At 32.0% G+C, this 27134-nt stretch overlaps 1 protein-coding gene across 5 annotated transcripts in view; it reads right to left on the minus strand.

The window, feature by feature from the left end:
* Nucleotides 1–2173: 2173 nt before the first annotated feature.
* LOC115875386 (protein phosphatase PHLPP-like protein) overlaps nt 2174–27134 on the minus strand; it is a 30519-nt gene continuing 5558 nt past the window's right edge. Inside the window, exons 2-16 of one of the 5 annotated variants that reach the window (XM_030890819.1) lie at nt 24588–24901; nt 12939–13098; nt 11774–11893; nt 11561–11714; nt 10484–10963; nt 8758–9082; nt 8477–8688; nt 8265–8417; nt 7381–7589; nt 7142–7316; nt 4915–5143; nt 4722–4848; nt 4185–4355; nt 3992–4115; nt 2174–2879 (exon numbers count right to left, since the gene is read on the minus strand). In XM_030890819.1, the coding sequence (XP_030746679.1) occupies nt 2623–2879; nt 3992–4115; nt 4185–4355; nt 4722–4848; nt 4915–5143; nt 7142–7316; nt 7381–7589; nt 8265–8417; nt 8477–8688; nt 8758–9082; nt 10484–10963; nt 11561–11714; nt 11774–11893; nt 12939–13098; nt 24588–24901 (3210 nt within the window). In that variant the 3' untranslated portion in view covers nt 2174–2622. Of the gene's footprint in view, nt 2880–3991; nt 4116–4184; nt 4356–4721; nt 4870–4914; nt 5144–7141; nt 7317–7380; nt 7590–8264; nt 8418–8476; nt 8689–8757; nt 9083–10483; nt 10964–11560; nt 11715–11773; nt 11894–12938; nt 13099–15087; nt 15257–24587; nt 24902–27134 lie in introns of those variants that run through there. The other 4 variants (XM_030890818.1, XM_030890817.1, XM_030890821.1 and 1 more) reach the window with 4 other exon arrangements.

A 27134-nucleotide genomic window follows, 5' to 3' on the forward strand; every position in this document is an offset into this window, starting at 1 on the left:
TTTTGTCCATTTTGGCTTCCTTGACGAGATAAACGCAATTCTATTAATTTGCCTTGATCCATGATCTAATTTGCAAAGATCCAACCCAACCATTAAAAAATGTTAATATCATTAACGTTTTAAATAAGTACTCTTTGATTCTTCATCAAAAAATATGAGAAAAACTTTCTATAGGGTATGGAAATGCATAGTTTTAGAGTTACAGGATGTAACTCTTAAGTATCAATAGATAACTTTTAATTTACATTAAACGGTTTACGCAATTTTGATATGAAAAGAAAAAAAAAACAGTGGCGCACTTGTTTTTTTTTAAATATCCCAGTGATAACCCATATGCGCGTCCCTGATGCATTTATTAATACTTTTTTAGCATTAAAATATGTAACACTTATAGTAACTTGTACCCTCAAAATTCCATTCAAATCACTAAAAGAAAATTATAATAAATCGAAAGATTATTGAGACTTCAACACCCTGTAGCTACGAAACAAAGCAGAATCAGACCTATGTTGATATGAAAAATAAGTCTTATTTTTACGTGAGGAATCTCCTCACAAGAGATGGCACATGTTTTTTGAAACACCCTGTATAAGTTTTACAAGTAGTCGCAGCAAAAATTAAATTATAAAAATGAAATTATTGAATATTTAAAAAAGAAGAAGAAAATAGTTAGTCTTTAACGTGACATGATGGCGTCAAATGGGCTCAATTTTGTATTGTGTTTAGCATACCTTTTGTATGTGGATTGTGATTAATACATGTACCTATGGGAAATAGCTTAATACAACTTATTAAAAAAAACTTTAACAAAATACTTATATTATGATCAGATGTCTCAAATAATGACTGCATTTAGCGAACACATGAAATCAAAAATCGGTTTTGTTATTATTAATCTTACAATACGCAAAACTTTAAATTAAACAACATTTTTACAAATGATAAAAGAATAACTATTGTGTCTTTTTTAGTACTTGTGTTAGCTACATCACTTAACAGTTATTTTTGCTAATAACAATTACAGATCATTTAAGCCTTACCTACGTACCAAAGACTTCATAAACTATACTTACAATGTGATTTTATTTTCTCGTATCTTTATTAATTTATTATATTTTGAATTATATGTATATATGTATGTCTAGTGCACAAGTCAGTCAATATAAATACTCATTTGTGTGTAAAAATTTACCTAAAATGTAAATATATATTTTTTGAAATATTGTCAACAAACGTACATAATATGTATAGTCTGTTCAGTACCTACCATAATATAACTTTTAAATTAAAACGAAATTAAAGTACAAATATTTCTTTTTTTTTGTTTTCAATTGTCTTATTCTTAAATTTTTGGTTTAATGATGTTCAGGCAGAAAACTATTTGACCTTTACAGCGAATTATCTATTAACGGAATTCAATAATATATTTTTCTATAGTTCTATAGGTGTCGTCTATTCAAGTTATATATTATATATACACGATAGAGATACATAATCTGTCACCAAAGGTAATATATTAGAGTGACAGCTAATTCTGTCATTTTAATTCAAAAGTAGATCATTCATAAGTCAAAATTATAAATTCTCTTGATGGACAGACTATACATTAGATGAATGTCAATTTTTACCTGATTTTCAAACATATACATATTTTGAGTTAAAGTAGATAAATTACAGTTTGATTTTAACAACAATAATTATCACAGTAAATTTTTATAATCTTGTAAAAATGTAGAAAAGAATATCTCGGGTCGAGTGAGTATAAAGATAAGGTAAAAGAAAACATTGTACAGTATAACAAATTAGTATTATATTAATCTAGTCAGGAAAACAGGTAAAATTTTAAAATTTGTATCATAGGTGTACCGTTATACATTCTAGTCGTCTATTATTTATTTACAACTTATTGTTTATTTATTGAAATAAATTAATTTATTGAAATATTTTTAATTGTTGTATCATTTTTCACAAAATCAATTACCTATTAAAGAACAACACAATAAAATGAGTTGACTGAAAGCTATTTGTACGTTAAACTCTCTTTTCTTAAAACGTGTATTGATCGAAAGAAAAACGGCGTCAAAGATGGTTGGAAAATGACAATCGATGATAATTTTGGTGAGGTCAATCTCTTGACATAAAACTTGTCTAAAACTAACACTAATTATATAAAGATTAAAAAAAAATTCTCTAATTTTAAACACCATTTAACAAACTTTTTATTAATATAAAAATAAATTTACTAATTAAGAAAGAACCGTTAAGAAATAAAGAAGGATACTGACCAAGAAATGACGTTTAGGGCTTGACCTCGCCAGAATTATCATCGATTTTCATTCCCCAGCCATTTTTGACGCCGTTTTTTTTTTCATTCCTATGGTAGTTATATATAATACAGCTTTTTAAATATAACTTAAAAGTTCTACTAATTCCTACCATTTTGACTACCAGTTTCAAACAAATAAAAGCTCTAATTAAATGAGTTTCATTTTCTGTGAAAATATAAACAATTAGTTCAGAAAAAAAGTTTGGTAAAGTATCATCCAACATTGTACATTTTTTATATTACTGTACAATTTCAATACAAAAAACTATTACTATAACTTAGTGTACTATTAGATACTATAACTCTGTGGTTGCTACTCCCCAATATTGCTGCATCCTATCCAGATCCATAGAATCAACTAGGCCCCTTTCGTGCATCAGAGCAAAATCGTACTCCAAATTGTAAGGCATCAACCGTTGCAAACTGCCGAAATAGGCTGCGTTTGGACCACCCATCAACTGCTTTCTGTTGTCCAAAGCCAAGCGACTGTTCGATTTTGCCAGGGCTGGATTAAACGAACGTGAGCTGCCGAACTGTTTTGACAGGAAATGACCTGAAATGGTGAGAACGAGTCTCTCGGGTTATTGAGTTATAGAGCATGCTTTAGTAACAACAAAACATATGTATCATCAGCAAACGTTACCTATATGAATTATTTAAAATCAGTTTTATAGCGAATAAGTTTTAGGTAACATATTAGCTATTTTTTGGCATTAAACACATCCCAGCACCTTCTAAGTAAATAAATAAACATACAAGGGTGGTTTGAAAAGTTTCCACCCAGCTAGCGTATACAACAACAAAATCTGCTGAAATTGTTTGCGCATCATTTGAAAGGCACTCTTAATGGTTTAGTTATTTCCTATGTCAGTTTGCGTTTGACAACCACTTGAGTGAGTGAAAATGCTAATCATCAAAAATCGCTTTTGAAACGTAAAATACCTAAGCAAATCAAAGAGAAGTTGGACGATATTTTCGAGTATCCATCGCCATCATTTACACCGTGAAATGGACACATTTAGATAGCTAAACTTGAAAGCAGCAGTACCGGATTGGATATTGAAGAACTTTTGGGGCAAAAACTCATCTAATACCTATGGTAATTTGACCTGATTTGACTCTCGATACACTTAGACAACAGTTCAATTAAAGTAAGAAAAATAGCAGAGACCATTATTGCACTGGCAGCTGTTTTTTATCTGTCTTACAAATTCAATAACAAATCAAACCGCCCGAATAGTATGGGCTGCCTTTGTCACAAAAAAAATGTTTCGACTGCAACTTCCTGGTTGGAGAATAAATAGATATCGTCGGTAACTAAATCTGGCAAAACTGTAGTATTATTTAGTAGTGGTATTTATTTTCTCAATAAAATAGTTTTTTGTTTGTTTGAAACATTAACCGTTTTATAATGTTTTTATAAAAACATTTTTACATAAACATAAATTACAACACTCTTAAGGCCGACTAGCAATCTTAGATCTTATAAATAGCAATAAGCGCCATTAAAAAATAAAGGAGAGTATGGGCCAAGTAATGACATGTAGGGCATGACCTCGCCAAAATTATCATCGATTGTCATTTCCCAGCCGTTTTGACGCGGTTTTTTTCAATCATATGGCAGTTGTTAATCACATACTGGTTATAATTTTATAAAATACTAACCTGTAGGTGGGTTGTTGTTATTATCCGATATAGTTGAAAGATGAGGATTGCTTCTACTTAAACTTGGCGTCTTTATGCTAAAAGGTGACTTGCTTCTTTTACCTTTATTTAAATTATTCAATTCCTACATATTATTAACAAAATTAATTAGAAGATTTTTGGTACTTCCATAAGCAAATAATCCTCAACAAACCTTATCGAAAATCATTTGTGTATTCTGCTCTAGCATATATTCCCAACATTTGAACTGTTCTTCCGATAGAGCTGAATCAGAATCGACTTCTTTATTTCTTTCTTCTTCTCTACGTTGTTTTAAAGCTTTTGCTACTCCTCTATAACTGCGTCTTTCTGGACTGGCTTTTACCTACCAAACCAAACCATAATTACCAAGAAATATTTACTATTATTACTATCAAGAAATAACTCAACTATCCCAATTATTTTTGAGGCAATGATTAAGTAGCAAAATGGAAAGAATAAAACCATAAATTAAAACTATCGATCATGATAACATATGATTAGCAAAATGCTAGTATAATGTTAAAAGAAAAGTGTTTTAGTGTATTGTAGTAAGTTAGTGTTTTATTTTGAAGTTGCCAACACTGAAAATTCCAACCCCAACAGTATTCTATAATTAATTAACTCTAAATGAAATTCATGTTTGATTGGTTTACTACTTGTAAGTTTAATAATATTTTTTATCGAGTTAGGAAGTTTCACTGTACTTTACCTCAACTGTATCAAATATACTGGGCGTCACACTTCTGAATATCCTGTTTTCTGGTTGCTTGGTGAGTTGACTTATGAACATTTTTGAAGACGAGTTACAATCGCTACAACAATGCTCGCTTTGACCACTGGGTGACGATCTAAGAAACCTTCTAAATTTGATCGGAAAATTATAATTGTATTATGTTTATTACCTATCGTCACCCATCATCATAGGCGGAGGTATAGGGATTTTCTCTAGACAGTTAATGCATTCGTTGTTTAATGTTTCACAGCAGCATCCCGGCTGGCAGACGGAGTTAGTACTGTCACTGCGATATTTGTTCTTTCTAATGGTTTGTCTTAGTTCCCTCATTAATAGGTCTACATCTGAGCCTATCAGATTGAATTTAACTACGATTATGCTTAAGTTTTCTTCAGCACCTATTGAAAAATATATAATAAAATATAAAAAATTATCTTAAATAATTAGGATGTCCCAGGCTGAAGCGTGCATTAGAAGTTTCTAGAGAACTACAATATCTAGACCGGAGATTTTTTGCACATCATTGTTTCACAATGAGATTTATCGATTAAAAATATTTCCAATATGGCGACACTTCCAAAAATACCGGAAGTTGACAGCAACTTTCTTATTTTAAATAGGTACCCCCATTCTTTATTATATATTTAAATTATCTATAAAATTTTATGAATTTTTATACCAAACACTTTATATCTAACACTAGCGTGTACCCGCGACTTCATTCGCGTCAAATTAATCATTTGTATAGTATTATTTATTTATTCGTGTCAGAAGCATCATCAAGATTACATTTCATATACATATAATATCACATACAACAACAATAACAACAATAATTACATATAATAATAATAATAATAATATGTAAAATTGCAAACACAAAAGTTATACATGAAACCACAGTACATTAAAACATAGATATAAAACAAACATAGCATGTATAAACATCATTTGAGACGGGAAACTAAACATGTTTTGCCCAGAAGCGGGCGACGTCAATTGCGTTGACTTTGCTGCCATAATAAGTGGGCAAGTATACATATGTTGGGTGGTTTGTAGTACTCCACATTCGTAGAGGTTGGAGTATATTTTTATTTTTATTTATTTGTATAGTGATGATAAAACAAAGCAAGAATTTCCATTAACATACAAACTGGATAAAATTTTCTCACATTTATGTCAGCTTGAGAAAAAACAACAGGGCGATATTTTTATATAACTTGGTAATACTTGAGGGATAGTTTCATCTCGTTGGAATTTGACTTTCGAAAAATCCGTTTGCCAAAAATAAGCTTTTTACGTCAAGCAGTTTAAGCAGAATCATGGTTAATCAGTTACCCAACTTTTTGGAACACCTTGTATGATTTTTAGAAAATTTCAAAATATGTAAAAAACAACTTACATTATGCGTGTCCAAGCGTTTTCCCGAAAGACTAACCGTTTTTTAAATATCAAATATTGTAATATTTGAGGGGCGTTTTCACCCTCTTGGAATTTGAGATTCGAGAAACCCCTCCTTATCGAACCTCTACACCCCACAGTCAATCCGTTTGCCAAAAGTCAGTTTTAAAGGCCAAGCAGTTTAAGCAGAATCGTGATTACTCAATCATCATATTTTATGACACCCTGTATAAATTTTTAAAAAATCTTAAAATATGTAAAACAACATAATAAAATATACGTTTAAGAGTTTTTCCGAAAAACTCACCGGTTTTTAAATAAAAAGTATTCTAATATTTGCGGGGTGGTTTCGCCCCCTTAGAATTCGAGTTTCGAAAAATCCCTTCTTATCGAACCTCTACACCCTAAAGTCAATCCGTTTTCCAAAATGAATGAGTGAAATAAAAAAAGTGGGTTTCCATTTGAAAAAATGATTTATAATAATGTTTTAATCTCTCGATTCCATATGACAGCTACTGCCAATATTATATAACATTCAAAGAATTTAATTTTTTAAATAGATAGCCACATATTTTCTCTTCATATCACAGTGGCTGTGATCATCACTAATCTAATTTAAATTGAAGTTTAGGCTATACAACTTTTCTTGACAGGCAGTTTTTTTCCTCCAAAAGTTTTAAATAATTTTTTCTCAAAAACAGTTGATGTTTAGATATAGAGTGTTTAATATCAAAATTCGTATAATTTTATAGAGAATTTAAGTATGTAATAAAAAATGGGGGTACCCATTTAAAATAAAAAAGTTGCTGTCAACTTCCATCATATTGAAACTATTTTTAATTGACAGATCTCATTGTAAAACAACAATATGCAAAAAATCTCCGATCTAGATCTTATAGTTCTCTGGAAACTTCTACTGCACGCTCAGCCTGGGACACCCTGTATATAATAATAGTATGAGCGCAGAAAATTACAAAATAGCACAAACAGGTTACCATAACTTTGCGCGAGATCCTGCAACCTCTTCGCTGCCAAAATAACGTTCCTTTGCAAACTGACTTCTCTTATGGCATTTTCGGGTGTTATAACATCCCACAAATTCTTGTTCGCTATGATCATGTATTCGTCTTGTTCATCCAAGTAGATCTCCGTTACGTCGGGGTCAGGTACCTGCATCCAGTCATTCGTAACACGGAAATTACTAAATGCACTAAATTCGCTATATTTTACTTACCGTTAGTTGCAACGTGGGGTTGGTTCTGATCTGTTTCCTCATTTTCACGGGCAGTAATCTTACCGGTCCCGAAGATTTTCCTAAAACTATTCTAATGTCTCCTATGGAAGCGATTTTCATGACGTATTTCTTGAAGTTGTCGGAGAAACCGTTGAAGTCTTCGCTGCTAGGTTTGGCTTTGAGAACGTGGACTATTATGGCGTTTAAACCTGAAATGAATCAATAATAAAGTTACGCCAAAGTGCATCAAAATACAGCTTAAATTATATACAGGTTGTAAAAAAATAGTGTACCATAGAATACAGGGTTCGGCAAAAGTGCGTCGAGCATCTGTAGCTCCTAGAATAAAAAACTGGGAAATGTTGTTTAAGTGCAAACCTAAAGTATGTACTAGGATGTATTTCAGGAAAATATTTTAACTTCTACAAGGTGGTACAAAAAAGTGTCAGTGGATCGGGATGATTTTTTTTAAATGGAACACCCTGTATATTATTGCATTTTTGGCTTCTTTTGAGATCACTTTACAGAGTCCTAAGATATGAGTAAATATATTTCTATAATTTCAGAGATATTAATAAATAAATAAGAAATATATATTTCCAAACCAAACCAAACCCTGTAGAAGTTAAACTTTTTTTCCTTAAATACACCCTAGTACATACTTTAGGTTTGCACTTAAAGAAAATTTCCAAGTTTTTTATTCTAGGAGCTACATATGCCCGACAATTTCACTATTGCCGGACCCTGTATTTTGGAAATTTGACAAAAAAAGGATTAACCATTTTAGGGCAATAAAAGTTTTTACAAAGAATGCCTTTTACTGAAAATGTCAACAATAAAAAAGTTTTTCTTCTGGGAAAGACGCTCTGCACATTAATCCTTACCTTGTTTTAATCCTTTTGATTTTAAATTTCGATATGTCGACAGCATAGTATACTTCATATAATCGTGCGCTGTTTCCTTTACAGTCCTTTCTTCCAAAAGTATCCTAGGTAAAACTTTATCTACCCCTACAGGATTGTCATTATTATTTTCACCTAAAATTGCCACACACACTCAATAAATAAAAAATAATTAAAAATATAAAACGTCTTACCATCGAATAGTCCAAACAATGCTTCGGTATTACAAAAAGCAGGTAACCTGATTTGAGTAATGTGCAGTTTGGATTTTGTTCCGGATGTTTCCGAAAAACCAACCGACCAACTGTAATCAGTCAAATCACTCTCACAAAACGGTGCTGGAGACAGAGGTAAACTAGTCCTATTTTTACCACTAACATCTACCAAGGACATAGGTCTTTGGGTTCTAAGAAAACAAACTTACGAAAATTATTTTCCCCTAATAGTCAAATTATTATTATTATTACTGTTTTACCTGTAGGTATTAAACTGATGGCAATCAACGTACAGCTTGGTGTTGCAAGAAAGATCCAAAAATTTTAAATTGGGAGGTATTAATGACGTCAAATCAACTCTGTCAAGCTGATTGTGAGCCAGATCTAATACTCTCAACTTCAATAACTTAGATAGTTTCGGAATGCTTTGCAAAAGATTTGAATGTACCCGAAGTACTGTTAAATGCTTCAGCTGGTCGATATGCTGGGGTATTTGTAATATTTTATTTCCTGATACGACTAGTTCTTCTAATTCTGTCCAGTAATTTGGACAAGCTTCTGGTAACGAGGTTAGATTGTTATAAGCTGCAAGTTTTTAATAGTTATTTATATATCAAGTAGATTATAAGGGTGTCAATTGACGAGGGCAAAGTTTCTGTCCCGAGGGACAATCATTGCCCGATTTATTCAAAACGAATTAGGGATCACATTATATGTGTATCTGTATTTACTATAATTTATAGACCAATCTCCGTATATTTATAGCAACATATCACCAGAATATTTTCATGTATAAAAATTGATACAAAAACAAAATTATTTCCCGTCATAAAAAAATAACAATAAAGAGGAACTCCAAAACGCATAAATGTCATAAAGTAAGTTTCTTATTTAGTGCGATATTGCCTTCCTGATCGTCAAAATTGATGTTAAATATGGCAAAATTTAATGTTTTGAGAAGACCAAACGGTGTTAGAAGGCGTTTAAATAATGCAGAAGTCATCAGAGCCACAACTTTATTGCAGGAGGATCGGTCGCAACGATACGTGTCGCAGCTTTTTCATGTTACACAATCGGTCATTTCCAGACTATGGAATCCACACAGAGAATATGGTTTTGTGGTCCGCAGACCATATCCTCAATGAGTAAGGCGGACAATGAGGCGGGAAGATCGGTATCTTATTCAAAGCACTCTTCCTGAAAGAACACTTACCGCAAGAAACTTCAAAATCTTCTTACGATCGCCAGAGGAACTCGAATTTCTATACTCAAACTATAAGAAATAGGCTGCATGAAGTTAACATTGGCTCAAGGCAAGCAGTTGTTGTGCCGCATTTAACTACTAATCATCGTAGGGCACGAAGGATATTTGCTGAAGAAGATCTTCACTGGTGCCTGGATCAGTGGAGGCACGTCTTTTTTACGCACGAGTCCCGTTTAGACGGCATAATTAATCCTGAACGATACAGAGATGAGATTCTTGAACCATATGTTATTCCATTTGCATGGTCCAGAATTCATCTTAAACCAGGATAATGCCAGGCCTCATACTGCAAGAATATGTACTCGATACCTTAAAGAGTCCAATATCAAAATTATGGACTGGCCTGCTAATAACCCTAATCTCAATCCTATTGAGGACCTTTGGGACCTACTAAGAGAAGACTACAAAGTCGTCCACACGTACCAGATCTTCAAACTTTGGGAGAAAATCTTCGAGAGGAGTGAAACGCCTTTCCTCAAGAGATTATTCGGATCCTCATTCAGTCTGTGACAAATCGGTGTGCAGAAGAGCGTAAAAACCGCAAAGGACGCACACATTATTATGAAAAAAAAGATTTCCGTTGACAATTACGGCATCTTAATTCCCGTTAATAATGTTCCAATGGAGTTATGACTCTTACTCTATTTATTGTTGACGATATAAACTTATATTAATTCAGTAAGAAATAAATTAATCGTTGAATTCTAACATAGTTTACTTACCAACATGAAGCGTCTTAATATTTCTCAAATATGGTGTCATCTTATCCAGAGATTTATCAATCAAACAATTAGCTGTCAGAAGCAACTTTTCCAAAACTAAAACATCCTCGGGCTTAGGCAAATCCACCAGCCTGTTATTCGACAAGTTCAAAACTTTAATAGTACTGACGAACTTAAAAAAGTTTTCCGGCAAACTTGACAAACTGTTGTTTTGCAAAAAGAGTTCTCTGATAGGCAATCGGCGCTGAATCATGGGCAAGCTTTGAAGCTGATTGTAGGCCAGCTGGACCGTTTGTAGAAATGGCATTTCGTTACAAAATAAATGATCTGGCAACGATGTAAGGGCGTTATTGCTTGCGAATAGTGACCGAAGCTCGCTGCAACCTGACAACCAATCGGGCAAGGATTCCAGGTCATTGTAGGAGATGTCAAAATGAGATAGGTGAAGAGGTGGTTGACTCGTAGTGAAGGACTTTAATCCTGAATTGAAAAATATCAGTTAATTCCTTTGATTATAATTAATATAGTGTTAGATCATATACAGAGTGGTCTGAATTGTATTCCGAATACGTCGGCAGCATATTCTGCAGATAAAAATAAGTAAAAAAGTTCGTATAAATGTACGTCCAAAAATGTTTAGTTTCGGAGATACAGGGTGTAGAAGTTTCATTTTTATTTCGATTTTTTCCAAATAATTTCTGATTAAAGTCAATATTTGGATGAAAATTGGTGTCTAGGAGTTTTTTGACATGAGAAATTTGATTTTGATGTCAATATGATTCCTACTTGTAGAGGGCGCCACCTACATATTTTTTAACTGATTTAAAAAGTAATAACTTTTCGTCCGTACCTGTATAAAACTACTGAGTAAAAAAATATACATTTGCGACGTCTTTCAGAAGACAGTTCGGACCACCCTGTATACTTCCTAGAAGAAGCCAAATCCTTGCTGAATTATTTTTGTATTTTTTCAATCATACTCATCTTTTTAAGTAAAATAAATTATTCAAAGAAAGGACAGTATCTTTAACTTTAGCTCTGTCTGGGAAGTATTTATGATTTAAAGTGATAACATACTGTTATTTCCTGCAATTACAGACACCAAATGCTTGCCATATAGAGTTAGCTGACTTAAATTGTTTCTAGAACACTGGAGCACCTGAAGATTCTCGACTGATCCTAAATCTAAAATCTCTATACTATTTTCGCTTATATCTAATTGTGTCAAACTCTAAAAAAATAGATATGATTTAAAATTAGTACTTATTTAAATTTTAGACAAATGCTTACGGTATAGTTGCCTAAAATAATATGTCCTTTAAGTCTATTTGCTCTCAAATTTAACGTTGTAAGACCGTTTGAGTTTTTGGAATTTGAATTTCGTCGATTCTCTGGATTTAGTTCGGATTCCTAGAAATGAAAAGAGAATAATAATATGAAGATAGTATCAAAGTCCACAAGATAATTCCTTTTTTACTGCAAACTAATTTGAAATCATATATATCTTTCGCCAAAAAGGTTACCTAGATTTAAGCAGATATCTATAAAAATCATTTTTAAATAAGTACTTAATTTTTATTTCAAATAATCAACGATGCATACAATTAATATTAGAATTATATTTGTTCATATGAATTATGAATATTGTAAAATCGAATTGAAAAATATTTAAACAAATTTAAAATTAGGTTGTGCATTTCCAAACATTTTTTTTTTCAACTTAATATTAAAATTAACTAAGAATAAATAAGAAATATTTGAATATAGGCAGTATTTTCTATTTATGACGTAAATTTGATATTCTTTGTTGAGTAACATATTAGGTATCCTTAAGACTAGAAAGAGAAAGTTAATAACAGTTAAATATACGTTTAATAAGTGGCAATTAAATAATGAAACACCTCAGAGTAATAAAGATAGAAAGATTTTTATCTTCTTAATAATCTTTGTCATTTCATCATATTATATTATTCATTTTGTGTATATGTGTTAATGTGTTATTGTAAAGTTAATTATATATTTTATTATTATCTTATCTTTCTTCATTCGTTTTGAAATGTAAGTATAACCACAAACTAGATATAACATTTAAAATGTTGTTTTATTGTGGTATTTCTTTTTTAATTTTATGTTAATTTTTATTTTATTACATTTTTGATAAATGTAATGTAAACATTTTGTGATTTGGAGAAATAAGTACACATAGATAGCACATTTTTCATTTAATTGACACAATATACCACATTTTTTAGTTTTAACCATTGGTTATTAATACAATAATTGCAAAATATAAACCAAAAAAATTGCTGGCTAAATCAACAAATATTTTAGGACTCTTCTAGATTTACTTATTTCTCTGAGTGTCTGATGCTTATCAAATGTGTTACTTAAAATAATAAGAAATAAAAAAATAAATTAATATAGATATTAGCCTTTCTACGTTATAATGTCTTACCGCTAATATAAGAGCTCTCATCTCTGGGTTCTCTTTAGATTTGTCAGGGGGTAAAGCCAAACGATTGGAAGCCACCCTTAAGGTTGTAAGAAATTTTAGGTCCCATAAGGTTGAGGGCAGAACGCTGAGAAGGTTCTGGTCAAGAATTAATTCTTTCAAGCTGAAACAAAAGAAAAATCGTAACTAGTTAATTTAATTGATTACAAATTATGTCAATTAATTAATTGACAACAAAAGATTTTTAGGATATGCCCTTTTATAAACCAAGCAATTTTTTTTACTTAAAATTGGCGCATAACCCGGGGCATAACCCTCTTTTTTCCACTCAGCTTCAAATTTAAAATGCTGCTCCATCGATGCATCGTATTGGGCTCACTATTATATTATTATGATTGCTTACTAACCGGAAATAACAATAACAACGAAATAATTCACCTCCATTAACATATATATTATACTACAGTACTATCTTTAACTGGGTTATTGAACCGTCTCACTTCGTAATTCAAACTAACAAAACCATATAATCCAGTAACAGATTTAAAGGATGTTCATATCTGAATAGATCTACGAGGGATATTTTTTAAGTAAAAACATATAGTATAGATATAACATATTAGTATTATAGTAGAATAAAATTTAATTTTTTTAGTGTTTTTTACAGCCAGAAATAGATAGATTTTATGAAATGAATCATAGACCTTTACCTTTAGCTCTATGACCTTTACAGATCTATTATGGTTCTCTTATTATCTTGAAATTATTATATTCTCCAGTCCAAATGTCTCCAGGAAAAAAAACAAGAGGCCGCTCGCCCTCCCAATAGATAGACCGGCTATCAAAGCTCACACATAAGGGTACACACACAAAGAAAGCAGGTTACACAGCGCTGAAAACCAGCGCCTACAAATAGGTCTTGTCGCTTACAAATAGGTCTTGTCGCCTACAAATAGGTACGCAAATGAACTTGTTGCCAGGCAGCGCCTATAAAGTCGGCGCTGACAACAAGTCTTTTCTGTGTACGAATGTCTTTAAAAGCGCATTTAATTATTGGCGCTTATAAGCGCTTGTTACCAGCAAGCAGGCAACCTGCTTTCTTTGTGTGCGTACCCTAAGCCACTGCACACGCTGGTACATGAAGCACAAGAGAGGGAATTATGCTCCTGAAATACCCAAATAGTAGGTATACGGGTGCCTTTTAAAAGTGGCTCACCTCTATAACTTTTTTATTTTTTAAGTTAAAAAACGAGATTTGGTATTTTAGTATATTACATAAATTAGGATTGATTGGACGTATCAAGTTGTTTTTTGTCACTTCCTGTTTCACCGGAAATGACTACAACTTTTGATTTTTAAATGGCACCCTGGGTATATTTTCACTTTATTCGATAGAAAATGACACTCTGGATAGAATGACATATCATATGTCAACTTTTAACATTTTGGCATGTGGGTTATTTGAAATTGCAACGTGCGGTTCAGAACGACAATTTGACTTAAAATAACAAGTGTGTGGTACCAAATTATTCGTAAAAAAATGCTTTTTCCATATAATATATGCCAATGAGCCACCCTTGTTCCATTTGAAAAAATTGAGACATGATTAAAAATACGATTTGAGCATCTTTTAACCGACCAGGACAATACAAGAAAAACATTATATAGACGATCAACTCTATTTTTCCAAGGCTCCTTTATTAAAAATTAGTGTTTTTAGCACAGCCATGGCACCCTGGATTGAAATTTAAAATACGCTTTTTTTAAAGTAAAAATGTCAAAAGTTGACATATGATATGTCATTCTATCCAGAGTGTCATTTTCTATCGAATAAAGTAAAAATATACCCAGAGTGCCATTTAAAAATCAATAGTAGTAGTCATTTCCGGTGAAACAGAAAGTGACCATAAACAATTGAATACCATCAATAAATCCTAATTTAGGTCATAATATACTAACATACCAAATCTCGTTTTTTATCTGAAAAAATAAAAAGTTATAGGGGTGAGCGAATTTTGAGACGCACCCGGTATATACGGTAGAATGTTCTGCAAATATTATTCTATTTAATATTCATATTATTATTACTAGCAATAAAATATATAACAAAAAAAACTCTGGATAAAATCTTAAATATCGAATAATTGATTACCATTATCATATAATAAGTTTCTTAAACTCTGTCTGTTATACAGAAAATATGAAGTAAAATTTAAATGCCACTCCAGCGTACACTCTAATTTTAACACGTTTGAACACACTGTATAGATACATAGATATACGTTAGCAACACACATACAATTTCTAACGGACTAAAAAGATCGAACGAACAAACTAGACTGAAGAAAATCGAAAGCTGAACGATCTTCTAAAAGCTGAAGAAAGAAAACGTCAAACTGGCAACAGGATGAACAAAAGGGTTATGAACAAGGTCGATATCGTTTAAAACAATGACTTTTTGATGAATGAAACTTATTATTTTGCGGATGTGCTGGTGGAAATCCGCTCTTAACTTTAAGATAGATACGTGTGCCGTTTTTGAGTAAGTTATTAGACGCAGTCAACGTTGAGCTCGTTTCATTTACATAATTTTTAGGAGACAGTTCAAGAAATCGGTAGTTTTATGGCAAAATGTCCTATGTTGAAGCTTATTGTGATATTACTGTAACACGAAAAACGTGTCTTGTTCAAAATTTCGAATTCTATAAAAATCACACATATAGTTTCGTTTTGCTTAAGAAGGTTTGATTTTTAGGCCAAATGGAACCATATTTTTTTAGGGATCAAAGAACTTATTGCCATATTACAAAGTAACAAGAAAAACTCCAAAATTTCAACATAGGACATTTTCCTATAATACCACCGAAAAGTACAGGGTGGGTCAAATTCGACGCTTTAAAGGGAAACACCCTTTTCTATAGGAGATAGACGAAAACTAATATCGGTGTCTGGAGCTCGATTTTTATCAAAAACATGACGGTGAAAACCGCATATCGATATCTGTTAGCGTTTCGGAGTTACGGGATGTTTTTCAAAAATGTGCATTTTTAACAAACCGCCGTAACATTTTTGCTATGGAAAATTTTGTATTTTCGTAAAAACATTTAGAAAGCACCTTTTTATGTAGAATTTAATGGTTTAAGTATAATTTTTAAATAAATTATTTCTGAAGTAACTTATATATTTATTATTATTTATTAATATATACTATATAAATATTTGGATGAAAATTGGCGTCTGGGAGTTTTTTGACGTGAAAAATTTGATTTTAATGTCAATATAACTCCAACTTGTAGGGTGCGCCACCTACATGTGTTTTAACTGCTTTAAGAAGTAATAACTTTTCGTCCGTACCTGTATAAAAGTATTGAGTGAAAAAATATACATTTCCGTGACATTTTAAGCAAAAAATGTCCCTTGGTAAAAATCGCTACGAGTAATCGTTCACAAGATATTTAGAATTGAAATAGTCAATACATGTCATTATTTAAAAAAAATAAACACTTTGAGTAGATAGTTATTTGACTGAAATAATAAATTCGGGAATTTTCTATTTTTTTAAATTAATCCTTAATCTTTCTGCGAAGAAATCAGCGAAGAAAAAACAGTTTCTGTTGAATTTTTGACACAAAAACCTTCCAAATTTATGATTTCGGTCTATAATAACTATTTAGTCAACATGTTTATGTCAATGATGCCTTTTTCACGTAAAAAATATCGTAAATGTATATTTTTTTACTCAGTAGTTTTATACAGGTACGGACGAAAAGTGATTAATCTTCAAATCAGTTAAAACACATGTAGGTGTCGCCCTCTCTAAAATCAAATTTCTCATGTCAAAAAACTCCCAGAAGCCAATTTTCATCCAAATATTGAATTTAAGGAAGAAATTATTTAGAAAAAATCGAAATAAAAATGAAAATTCTACACCCTGTATCTCCGAAACTAAGCCTTTTAGGACATACATTTATACGAACTTCTTTTTATCTGCAGTTTATGCAGGCAAAATTTCCGGAATACAATTCCGACCACCCTGTATATTGTACAAACATTTTTTTTTATCTGTTGTATAATTGTGCTTCTTGTATACTTGTATAACTGTGGTTCATTAATAGAAGGCGTGACCTTTAATCAGAGAATCATTCATGATAGAACTTAACTAAAATGCTATGAATAGGTAAATGGGGCATAAAAAAGAAATAAAAGTAGAAAGAGTTATATCATATAATTTATATAAATTATATTGAGTATGAATACAGTTATTTTGTATTCCATTTTTCCATTATCACTGGTTGTAAAATCTGACAAAAGGTAAAAATATTCTGACAAAAAAAATCCATTTATCAGTCTCTTAATAAGATGTCTAAAAGTATTTTACAACCCCTTTAACCATAATTAATTAAAAAATAACTTTCCCTCTTAATGATGTTCTTTATCACGACAGACATTTCTTTAATGTATATTTCATCATTTTATACAATATAATACACTGAAACCCCAGTTGTTTTTTAAATAAAAAGAAATATTTTTTGCAAAATTTGTACTTAAATAAAAATTAAAATTACAATAAATTACATATTCTATACTTTTATATTACATAAAAACGTACAGAATAAAACTAACATTAAATCATAAGATATTTTAACAACAAAAAAGCAATATGGATAATATAAAAAGTTACTTGAATTCCATATTTTCTAATTCCTTGCTCTTCGTGCAAAAGACGGTAAGAAATAAACACCACTGGCCCCAGTTTCCAGATCATCAGAATCCACGGATCTCTTGCCTCTTCTGGCAAACGACGGAAGGAAATAGACTCCACTAGCTCCCGTTTCAAGATCTTCTTCGTCGGTAGATCTCTTACCTCTTCTTGCGAATGATGGTAAGAAGTAGACACCACTTTCGCCTGTTTCCATGTCTTCTTTATCAGCAGATCTCTTTCCTCTTCTGGCGAAGGATGGGAGGAAATACACTCCGCTTGCTCCAGTTTCCATTTCTTCTTCTTCTGCTGCTTGTTTTACTGACCTTTTGGAGATTTTCTCCATTCCAAGTCCTCCAAGAGTCTTCTCTGTGTAAAGCGATCTTTTCTGAATTGGTTTTCCTTCATGTTTTTCCACTGGGCTGCAGGTGTAGAGGCTGAGACACGCGAACAGTATCACTGCCCATAATGCTTTCTGCATTATGATGTTTGTTTGAGATTTCGGTATGTTCTTTCTGAATGATCGATAATTCAATACTATGCAACTGAAGTAAATATCTTGGGATTTATACCTATCGACAATTAATTATTGCCAATTAGAGTATTGGTGATATTTACGGAATAGTTTGGCCAAATATTGACTAAATATATTGAGCGTTGTTTGTTTTCTTAGATTATAAACGCAAACAACCAGATTTGTGATCTGGTACAGGACGAATTTGCGTAAGTGAAAATATTTAAAGCATGTTGATTGGTATGACGTTTATGAACAAACATCCAAAAATGTTAATAGATAAAATTGCTGTTTTTGTGTTCTATTGTTCTACTTATAAAAATGTTTTTAAAAAATATATCTATTAATAAACATACTCTAACCACGTATCAAATATCATTTTTCAGTTCATATTATTTTTCATTCGACAAAAATAAAAATAAGCTTAGTAAATTAATTTAAAAGTATATTTTCATAAAACAAATTTGAAGGAATGTAACCAAAAGTGAAAACTTTTTTAAACCAAAAATAATGAAAATGCAAAAAACCATTTATGACATAGATTTATGAAGTTATGAACGTAAATCAACAGATAAAAAATCAACAATAATTCAACACAGAATTTTCTGATTTTAATACAATGGGGTGCTCCCTGATGCCCCAAGGTTGAGGCCAGTAATGGCTAGTCCTCTATCTAGCCAGGCATCCCTTTGACCTGGTCCCGCCATCGTAGGATTTAGGTTTTTGGTGAGGTTGTCTCCTCTTCAAGTCAAGTAGTTTCTAAAAACATCAAGCTTGATTAATCCCTAATTGTAACCAAACTCGGCACGTGGATAGAAGTACCCGAATGGAGTTCTCAGACGGACAGACAGACAGATGGAAGTAAGAAGAAGTTTCACTTCATATATACGCACATAGTGCACTAACATTTTTTTTTAAATTTATAGGAAGAATATGATTAAAAATATAATAATTTTTATTGGTGTATACTTTTCACTCTGTAGAATTCGATTGTCTTCAATCTGCTAATTGATCTTATCGCAACAATGTCATATCATATTTAAACTCTATTTACTAGATCTCTTTAAAGTGCTAACTAGCAGAATATTGTATTTTTATGAGTTGTTTACGTACAAATATCTAGAATTTTCGAAAATCAACTAACCAAATAAGGAAAAAGTAATAACAAAAACGTGACACTGTGAGTATGTTTTTATAATTTTTTTCCGCCAGTTTACACTGTTATTAGGAATCTATTTTTATCATTTATTTCTTTAACAGCATCTATAATAAAAATGTCAAAATATTTTTGTGGAAATATTTTCCATAAAAAATAAATCTTCATTGTATCAATTATTCGACAAAATATTTACTCAAATTTTATCAATTAACTGTTGTTAAATTAATAATAATTTAATTAAAAGAAACGTGTTAAATATATGTTACAATTTCATTTATAAATTCGGACAAGGACTTTGCTCACCGTTTGTACATATTTACTAACTTTATTTATTCTTAATAATTACCAAAAATATCCTCGGGATGTGGAATATTAATATATGGTACCTTGAAGTAGCCTTAATCTCATTTTACTGTCAAAATGTATCCCTATAAACTCGAAAATAACCTTTGAATAAAAAGAAAATAACTTAAATAAACATCCTAATAGGTTACTATAGAAAATCTTGAAGAAGATATGATCTCGTAAATTAACAGAAGTAAACGCACAATTTTCATAGTAGTTAAAAAATATAGATACATATAAAAAACCTTCAGAGGGCAAATATCCACTTGAAGAATTAGTAAAATGGTTTAAAGAGATTTTAATAATATTTTTGATTTTCAGTCAGAGATGATGATTATTCTAATTTTCTTAATAAACTAAGTTTATTAGTTATTAATAAAAAAACATACAGCATATTAATAAAAAGGTATTGTTTAAGGATCTGCAACTAAATTTTCATATTTAAGAAAAAAATAAAATACTGCACTTTTAATTTGTGTTCTAGATTATTTCTGGAAGACAATTTAAGGGATGAAATTGTTTTATCCATAACTTCCTTATCTATTTTTTCAGTTATTTTCGAATATGGGGTTATTTAGATTTTCTTTAAAAAATAATGAGAAAATTAAAAGAATTTGAAAAATCGCACTTCTGATTCATTTCTGACGAATATTCTTGTTAAAACGAATAGGTATATTTTTAAATAAAATAACTGAAACTAGTACAATATCCTATTCATTGGTGTTACATATGGTAAACAAAGACGTATACTAATGTATTCTTAGATTTTTTAATTATATACTGCAATGCTGTTAAAATTATGAATCCTAAGAAATATCTCGGATGTTCTTATTGTTTTACATGTGTAATTCATTATCGTGAATATAAAAATAGCATTTTTATTTTAAGATGCTTGTGATAATTACTGTCAGTATGTTTCAACAGTCTGTTGCATTCTCCTAAGGAACGTGAGAAGATGATTTTTTGTCTATATTCAATTTAAATTTTACTCGAGAAAAAGGTTTTTTTTGTGTTTTTTTAGCTGAAACTGGGTAAAGTAGCTGATTTTGATAACATTTACCCCGAGATCCTCAAGTATGCAGGCCCTCGAGTTGTGAATTGGCTGGCCAATCAAAAGTCGATAAATCCGAAGGTTAGTTAAGCAAAAATCGATATTTCCAATTATTAAGATTTGGTCAAGTAAAAACTTGGGTCTCAATGGTTGCTCTACGATTTTAAAAAATTAAGTGATATTTCAAAAAAGGTGGATGGAATGTTGGATGTAAAAAGAATACATCTTCAAAAAAAACAGGTTCTGAAAATTCCGATTTCTGTCACGTTTTCAAAATTTTCGTTACCAAAGTCTATTAGAAAAACCTAAAACTCTTTTGAAAAAAGGAAGGAAAGAGTCTGAATTATAACTGGAACTGATGGAATTGGGACGTCTCATTAAAGACAAAAAGAAGAAATCCTTAAAAAAAATTGTTGCAACAAGCATTTGGAGAGGGATGGGATGATGAAGAAGACTTACTATGGTACAAAGACATTCTCTGTAGCGGCGATATCGGTCAAAAAAACGAGGATGAAGAACTAAATGAATGTGACCGCTTGGAAGACGATGATGACCTTTACGTTTAGTAATATCCATATTCAGAGTTTCTAGTTCCCGATATTCTTATAACCTTTTTTGTACGTTTCATAATAAAATATAGTACTTGCAATGTAGTTTCTTCTTTTCTAAATGGATACGCCTGCTGAAATAGAAACAACGAAGTTCAAAGCTGGCATTTTGGCAATTGGCGCAAAAAAGGTAACGGTAAAGGTTTTGTTTAAGCAAAACTAGATAAATCCATTTTTCATTTAATCTTTACATTTCGGCATCATCTGATTCTGATTCACGACTAAAGTTTAGTAACAATAATTGTTTCGATGGCGAATCAGATATTTTTATACAACCGTTTTTATACGATCGCGGACCACCAAGCAACGCGAGTTCCGCGTCGCGTCATGCCGGTCGCGCCATGTCATGTCATGTCATGTCACACACGATACACGCGACTCAATTTGCGCCTAGCCTTACACGTGCCGTACATGATTAAGGTAACCATGGTTCAATCTATCGACATACAAAATTGCATTTATATCGGACAATTTTTTTGCCATTGATGATGAAAATTCATAGTGCATGAAATGTCGTCAATGAAAAATAAAAAGATGGTGCTCTTCGAGCCCATTTTGTCACGTGTCACTGTGACAGTTAGTTTTGAAGTAAGAAACGTTATAAGTTGATGTCGTCCGATCGCGACTAAATTTGGTGGTAGGCTATGTGAGCGACGGTGCACACAGAGTCCTACCCTGCAAAGTTGGACACGAAATTTCGTTTACATCTTCATCAGGGTGGGACTAAGGATTTGATATTGAAGAAAAATGTCTGTCGATTTTGGCATAATTGGGGACATGCTACAGGATGATACCCTCGACGTTTCGAAATGCCTCTAAATGGACGAAATAATCAGGATTTTTCTCTCTTAATTATGGGTCGATTGGAATCAAACTCGGCACGTGGATAGAGGTCCTCCTTCAAATCGTGCAATTTAACAGCTGTTAGTAAGAAGTTTAACTTCAAATATACGCACATAGTGCACTCTTTTTTTATGTTTGCATTGTATTATTCTATCTGTTTGGACTTGATGTTTGACAACACTTGTGTATGTGGTTGTATGTTTTTATTATTGTTAATATTGTTATTGGTATACTTTGCTTCCATATTAACTATAACATTAATAATTATTCTTTACTTTTTCAATTTTCCATCTCAAAATAAATTTATGAAAAGATTAAAAAAATATTTTATTTTATTAGATTTTATTCCAACACAAAATAAAATATATAAAGCAACAAAACTAGTACTTTCAATTAAACTTACATAAGACCAAACTCATTGTTTTCTACGTCACATCAAAACGCACATTCACTTTATGCACTCATCAAATACGCCACCAATATGAAAACGAAAACGATCACCAAAAGGATTTCCTCCGCTTTCTTCAATTTTCACCAAAAAAAAACGAATAAAGAAAACCCAACTGACCAAAAAGCACCACCGGGCACCCACCAAAGACTAATTAAACCCGCCGGCCCATAGGCGTAGAATAAGGGGCGAGGAGGGGCGGTACTGGGCAATTCTTTAATTTATACGGCGTTTCGGTCTATCAAAGAAGCGTAAAAGAAACAACGGAAGTCAGTGTGCCAAATTGAACACGTTCCTTCTATTGCGAGGCAGCGGTAGATTATTCGAGATTGGGTAAGAAAAAGAAAATAGATACCGTGCACGCGCGGGGTATTTGTTTATATTTTGAGTTATTAAAATAAACAAAGCAGTTGTTAATGGTAGATTTTCACTTTGTTTTCTGTGATTATCAGTTTGTGCATTAGAAGCACCTTCTTACTTTTTATTACCACTTATGGCGTTGTAAGATGTACATCAATAAATAAATAACCCGTAATAACGCTTAGAATAATCTTCATAATGGACTAGTTTTTGCCAATATGTAATAAGTAAAATAAGCTATAAAACAAATAAATCAATTAATTAGTAAAATATTAGTTATTAAATTAAAAATAAAACCTTAAAATCTTTAAAAAATTATATAATAATTATATTGTTTGTCACTTTTAAATTAAGATTTATCTCATAAATCCATCAGAATCTGGCAACGCTGTCGCCATCGTTTGTCACTCAAAGTTGATCACGTGCATCCGAAATTGTTTTGCGTTTGCCATAGATATACAGGGTGTTTCAAAAAACATTTTCCATCTCTCGTGGGGAGATTCTTCACGTAAAAATAAGATTTATTTTTCATATCAACATAGTAGGTCTGATTCTGCTTTGTTTTGTAGCTCTACAGGGTGTTGAAGTTTTAATAATATTTCGATTTGTTATAATTTTCTTCGAAGTACTTTTAGTGATTCAAATAAAACTTTGAGAGTAAAAGTTTCTATAAGTGCTACATATTTCAATGCTATAAAGTGTCGATGAATCATCAGGGACGTGCATAAGGGTTATCACTGAAATATTTTTAACATGTGCGCCACTGACTTTTTTCTTTTGATAATCAAAATCGTATAGCCCGTTTAATGCCAATTAAAAGTTATCGCCTGATATTTTGTCGAATTCGGCCTCCTTGATGAAATAAACGCAATTTTATTAATCACAAAATTAATAAAATTAAATTAATAAATTATATATTTTACCTAATTTATTATTGAATATTATTACTAATAGTTATTATTGCTATTAGTCTAACCTACAGCAATTTCAAACAAAAAATAATGGTATTTAAGATAATTACAAAAAAACTAATTTTAAAAAGTTTTAAAAACTCTAAAACTATGCATTTCCATACCCATTTTAGAGGAACTCTTTTTCATGTTTTTTGATAAGGAACCAATGAGTACTTTTTTAAACCTTTCGCAAGTTAATGATATTAAAATTTTTAAAAGGTTGCTATTTGCTATTAGACTTGGATCAAGGCAAATTAATAAAATGGCGTTTATCTCATCAAGGAAGCCGAAATCGACAAAATATCAAGAGACAACTTTTAATCAGCATTAAACTGCTTACATTATTTCGCTAACAAGAGAAAAAAAAGTCAGTGGCGTTCATGCTTTTTTTAGAAATATATTCCAGTGATAACCCATATGCACGTCCCTGGTAAATATGTCGACACTTTTTTAGCTTCAAAATATGAAATATGTCGCATTTATCATAACTTTTTAAAATTTCATTCGAAACTCGAAAAGTACTTGGGAGAAAATTATAATAAATCGATAAAATATTAAGACTTTAACACCCTGTAGCTATGAAACAAAGCAGAATCAGAAAAATAAATCTTATAATGGCAATAGAAAGATGCCATACTACAGAATGGAAATAGTAGACCAACACCAACTTACTTGTATAATTTGCTAATCTCCGGCGGCAGGGTAAGCAAAGAATTATCAGAAATATCCAGAGTAACCAAGGTGGTCAATTGCAACACGCTGTTTGGAAAATTCTGGATACCGTTAGATCTCAAGCTCAACACCCGCAACTCTGCAAAACTTTCCAGCGATTCCCCTGGCAACACAATCTCATCAACGAAACAGTTCCCGATGTTTTCATCTTGATTTTTACAAAGATTGTTTAAATTAAGATGTTTCACAGTGGAGGCGTTCTCTAGTACTTGATTTGGAACTGACAAAGTTAGGTGATTCGTCTGGACCATTCCCTGTAAAAATAAAAAATATATATTTATTGAAATATAGGTTCAGGCTTTTTCAAAACGATGCGAAAAAAACATTAATGGGTGATACTTTTAACATACTTTTAAAAAAATAAAGGGGGGTGCCCGGTAGCGTAGAGGTACAGGCTCTCGTTTACCAATCTCAAGGTTGTGGGTTCGAATCCTACACCCGGCATTTCATCAGCCGACTATATTTATTAAAATAAAAGTAGTTTGGGACTCTAGTAGTCCTGTTCCAAACACCGGAACACTAGTTTTAACACCGGTGTTGGGATGACACCGGTGGGAAATATGGGCTATCCGGTGTTCCGGTGTCGACACCGACAAACGCTATATACGGGAGCTATTATTATATTATAAAAATAAAGGGTACTTTGTTATTTATATACAGGGTGCTACAAATTCGAGATACGAGCTACGAGTTTCTTGGATGTTTTATCCCACGTCATTGTTAAGTTTGAAAGCTTATCAATATTATAACGATAAATAGATTAAATATTAAAAAAACAGAGCAGGACTTGAAATTAGTTTAAATAAATTATGTTCAAATGTCCGAAACAAATAAGCATATTAAGTGTGGCATATCATATCAGGAGACCGAGTTCTTTCAAAACCTGAAATAAAAATGCAGGTCCGTATTTAGAAAAATTAAGTTGGCCTCTGTATCTCACAAATTATCAGCTAATTTGAAAATCTAAAAATACTATCAGATAGCCTTAATAAAGTGGCTATGAGAATGTGAAATTAGTTTTTTGATTTTTTGAAGTAACTTAGGAAAAGGGCCAGAATCAAAAAACCGTTGTTTTTCTTGAAAATTAACAGAAAAAAAAATTGTAGCTCATTTATTAAGGGTTGTGCCGCAACGAGACCACCTGGAAACGATGTACAGATAACAAGGGTATACCACCCCGTATTCAAAATCATTTGCCGGTCCGTAGGGAAAGGGCCAAGTTCAAAAAACCGCTGTTTTTCTTGAAAATTAACAGAAAAAAAATTGTAGCTCATTTATTAAGGGTTGTGCCGCAACGAGTCCATCTGGAAACGATGTACAGATGACAAGGGTATACCACCCCATATTCAAAACCATTTGCCGGTCCGTAGGGAAAGGGCCAGAATCAAAAAACCGCTGTTTTTCTTGAAAATTAACAGAAAAAAAATTGTAGCTCATTTATTAAGGGTTGTGCCGCAACGAGTCCATCTGGAAACGATGTACAGATGACAAGGGTACACCACTCCGTATTCAAAACCATTTGCCGGTCCGTAGGAAAGGGCCAGAATCAAAAAACCGCTGTTTTTCTTGAAAATTAACAGAAAAAAAATTGTAGCTCATTTATTAAGGGTTGTGCCGCAACGAGTCCATCTGGAAACGATGTACAGATGACAAGGGTATACCACCCCATATTCAAAACCATTTGCCGGTCCGTAGGAAAAGGGCCAGAATCAAAAAACCGCTGTTTTTCTTGAAAATTAACAGAAAAAAAATTGTAGCTCATTTATTAAGGGTTGTGCCGCAACGAGACCACCTGGAAACGATGTACAGATGACAAGGGTACACCACCCCGTATTCAAAACCATTTGCCGGTCCGTAGGGAAAGGGCCAGAATTAAAAAACCGCTGTTTTTCTTGAAAATTAACAGAAAAAAATTGTAGCTCATTTATTAAGGGTTGTGCCGCAACGAGTCCATCTGGAAACGATGTACAGATGACAAGGGTATACCACCCCATATTCAAAACCATTTGCTGGTCCGTAGGAAAAGGGCCAGAATCAAAAAACCGCTGTTTTTCTTGAAAATTAACAGAAAAAAAATTGTAGCTCATTTATTAAGGGTTGTGCTGCAACGAGTCCATCTGGAAACGATGTACAGATGACAAGGGTACACCACCCCGTATTCAAAACCATTTGCCGGTCAGTAGGGAAAGGGCCAGAATCAAAAAACCGCTGTTTTTCTTGAAAATTAACAGAAAAAAAATTGTAGCTCATTTATTAAGGGTTGTGCCGCAACGAGTCCATCTGGAAACGATGTACAGATGACAAGGGTACACCACTCCGTATTCAAAACCATTTGCCGGTCCGTAGGGAAAGGGCCAGAATCAAAAAACCGCTGTTTTTCTTGAAAATTAACAGAAAAAATAAAATTGATTTTCAAAAAAATCCGTTTTTTCCAAAAAACTCAGCAACCCTTGAAATTTTTAAAACTTTTTTAATGGTATCGTGATG

Source organism: Sitophilus oryzae, unplaced genomic scaffold (assembly GCF_002938485.1).
Source record: "Sitophilus oryzae breed Bouriz unplaced genomic scaffold, Soryzae_2.0 scaffold_1385_pilon_pilon, whole genome shotgun sequence".
NCBI lineage: Eukaryota > Metazoa > Arthropoda > Insecta > Coleoptera > Curculionidae > Sitophilus > Sitophilus oryzae.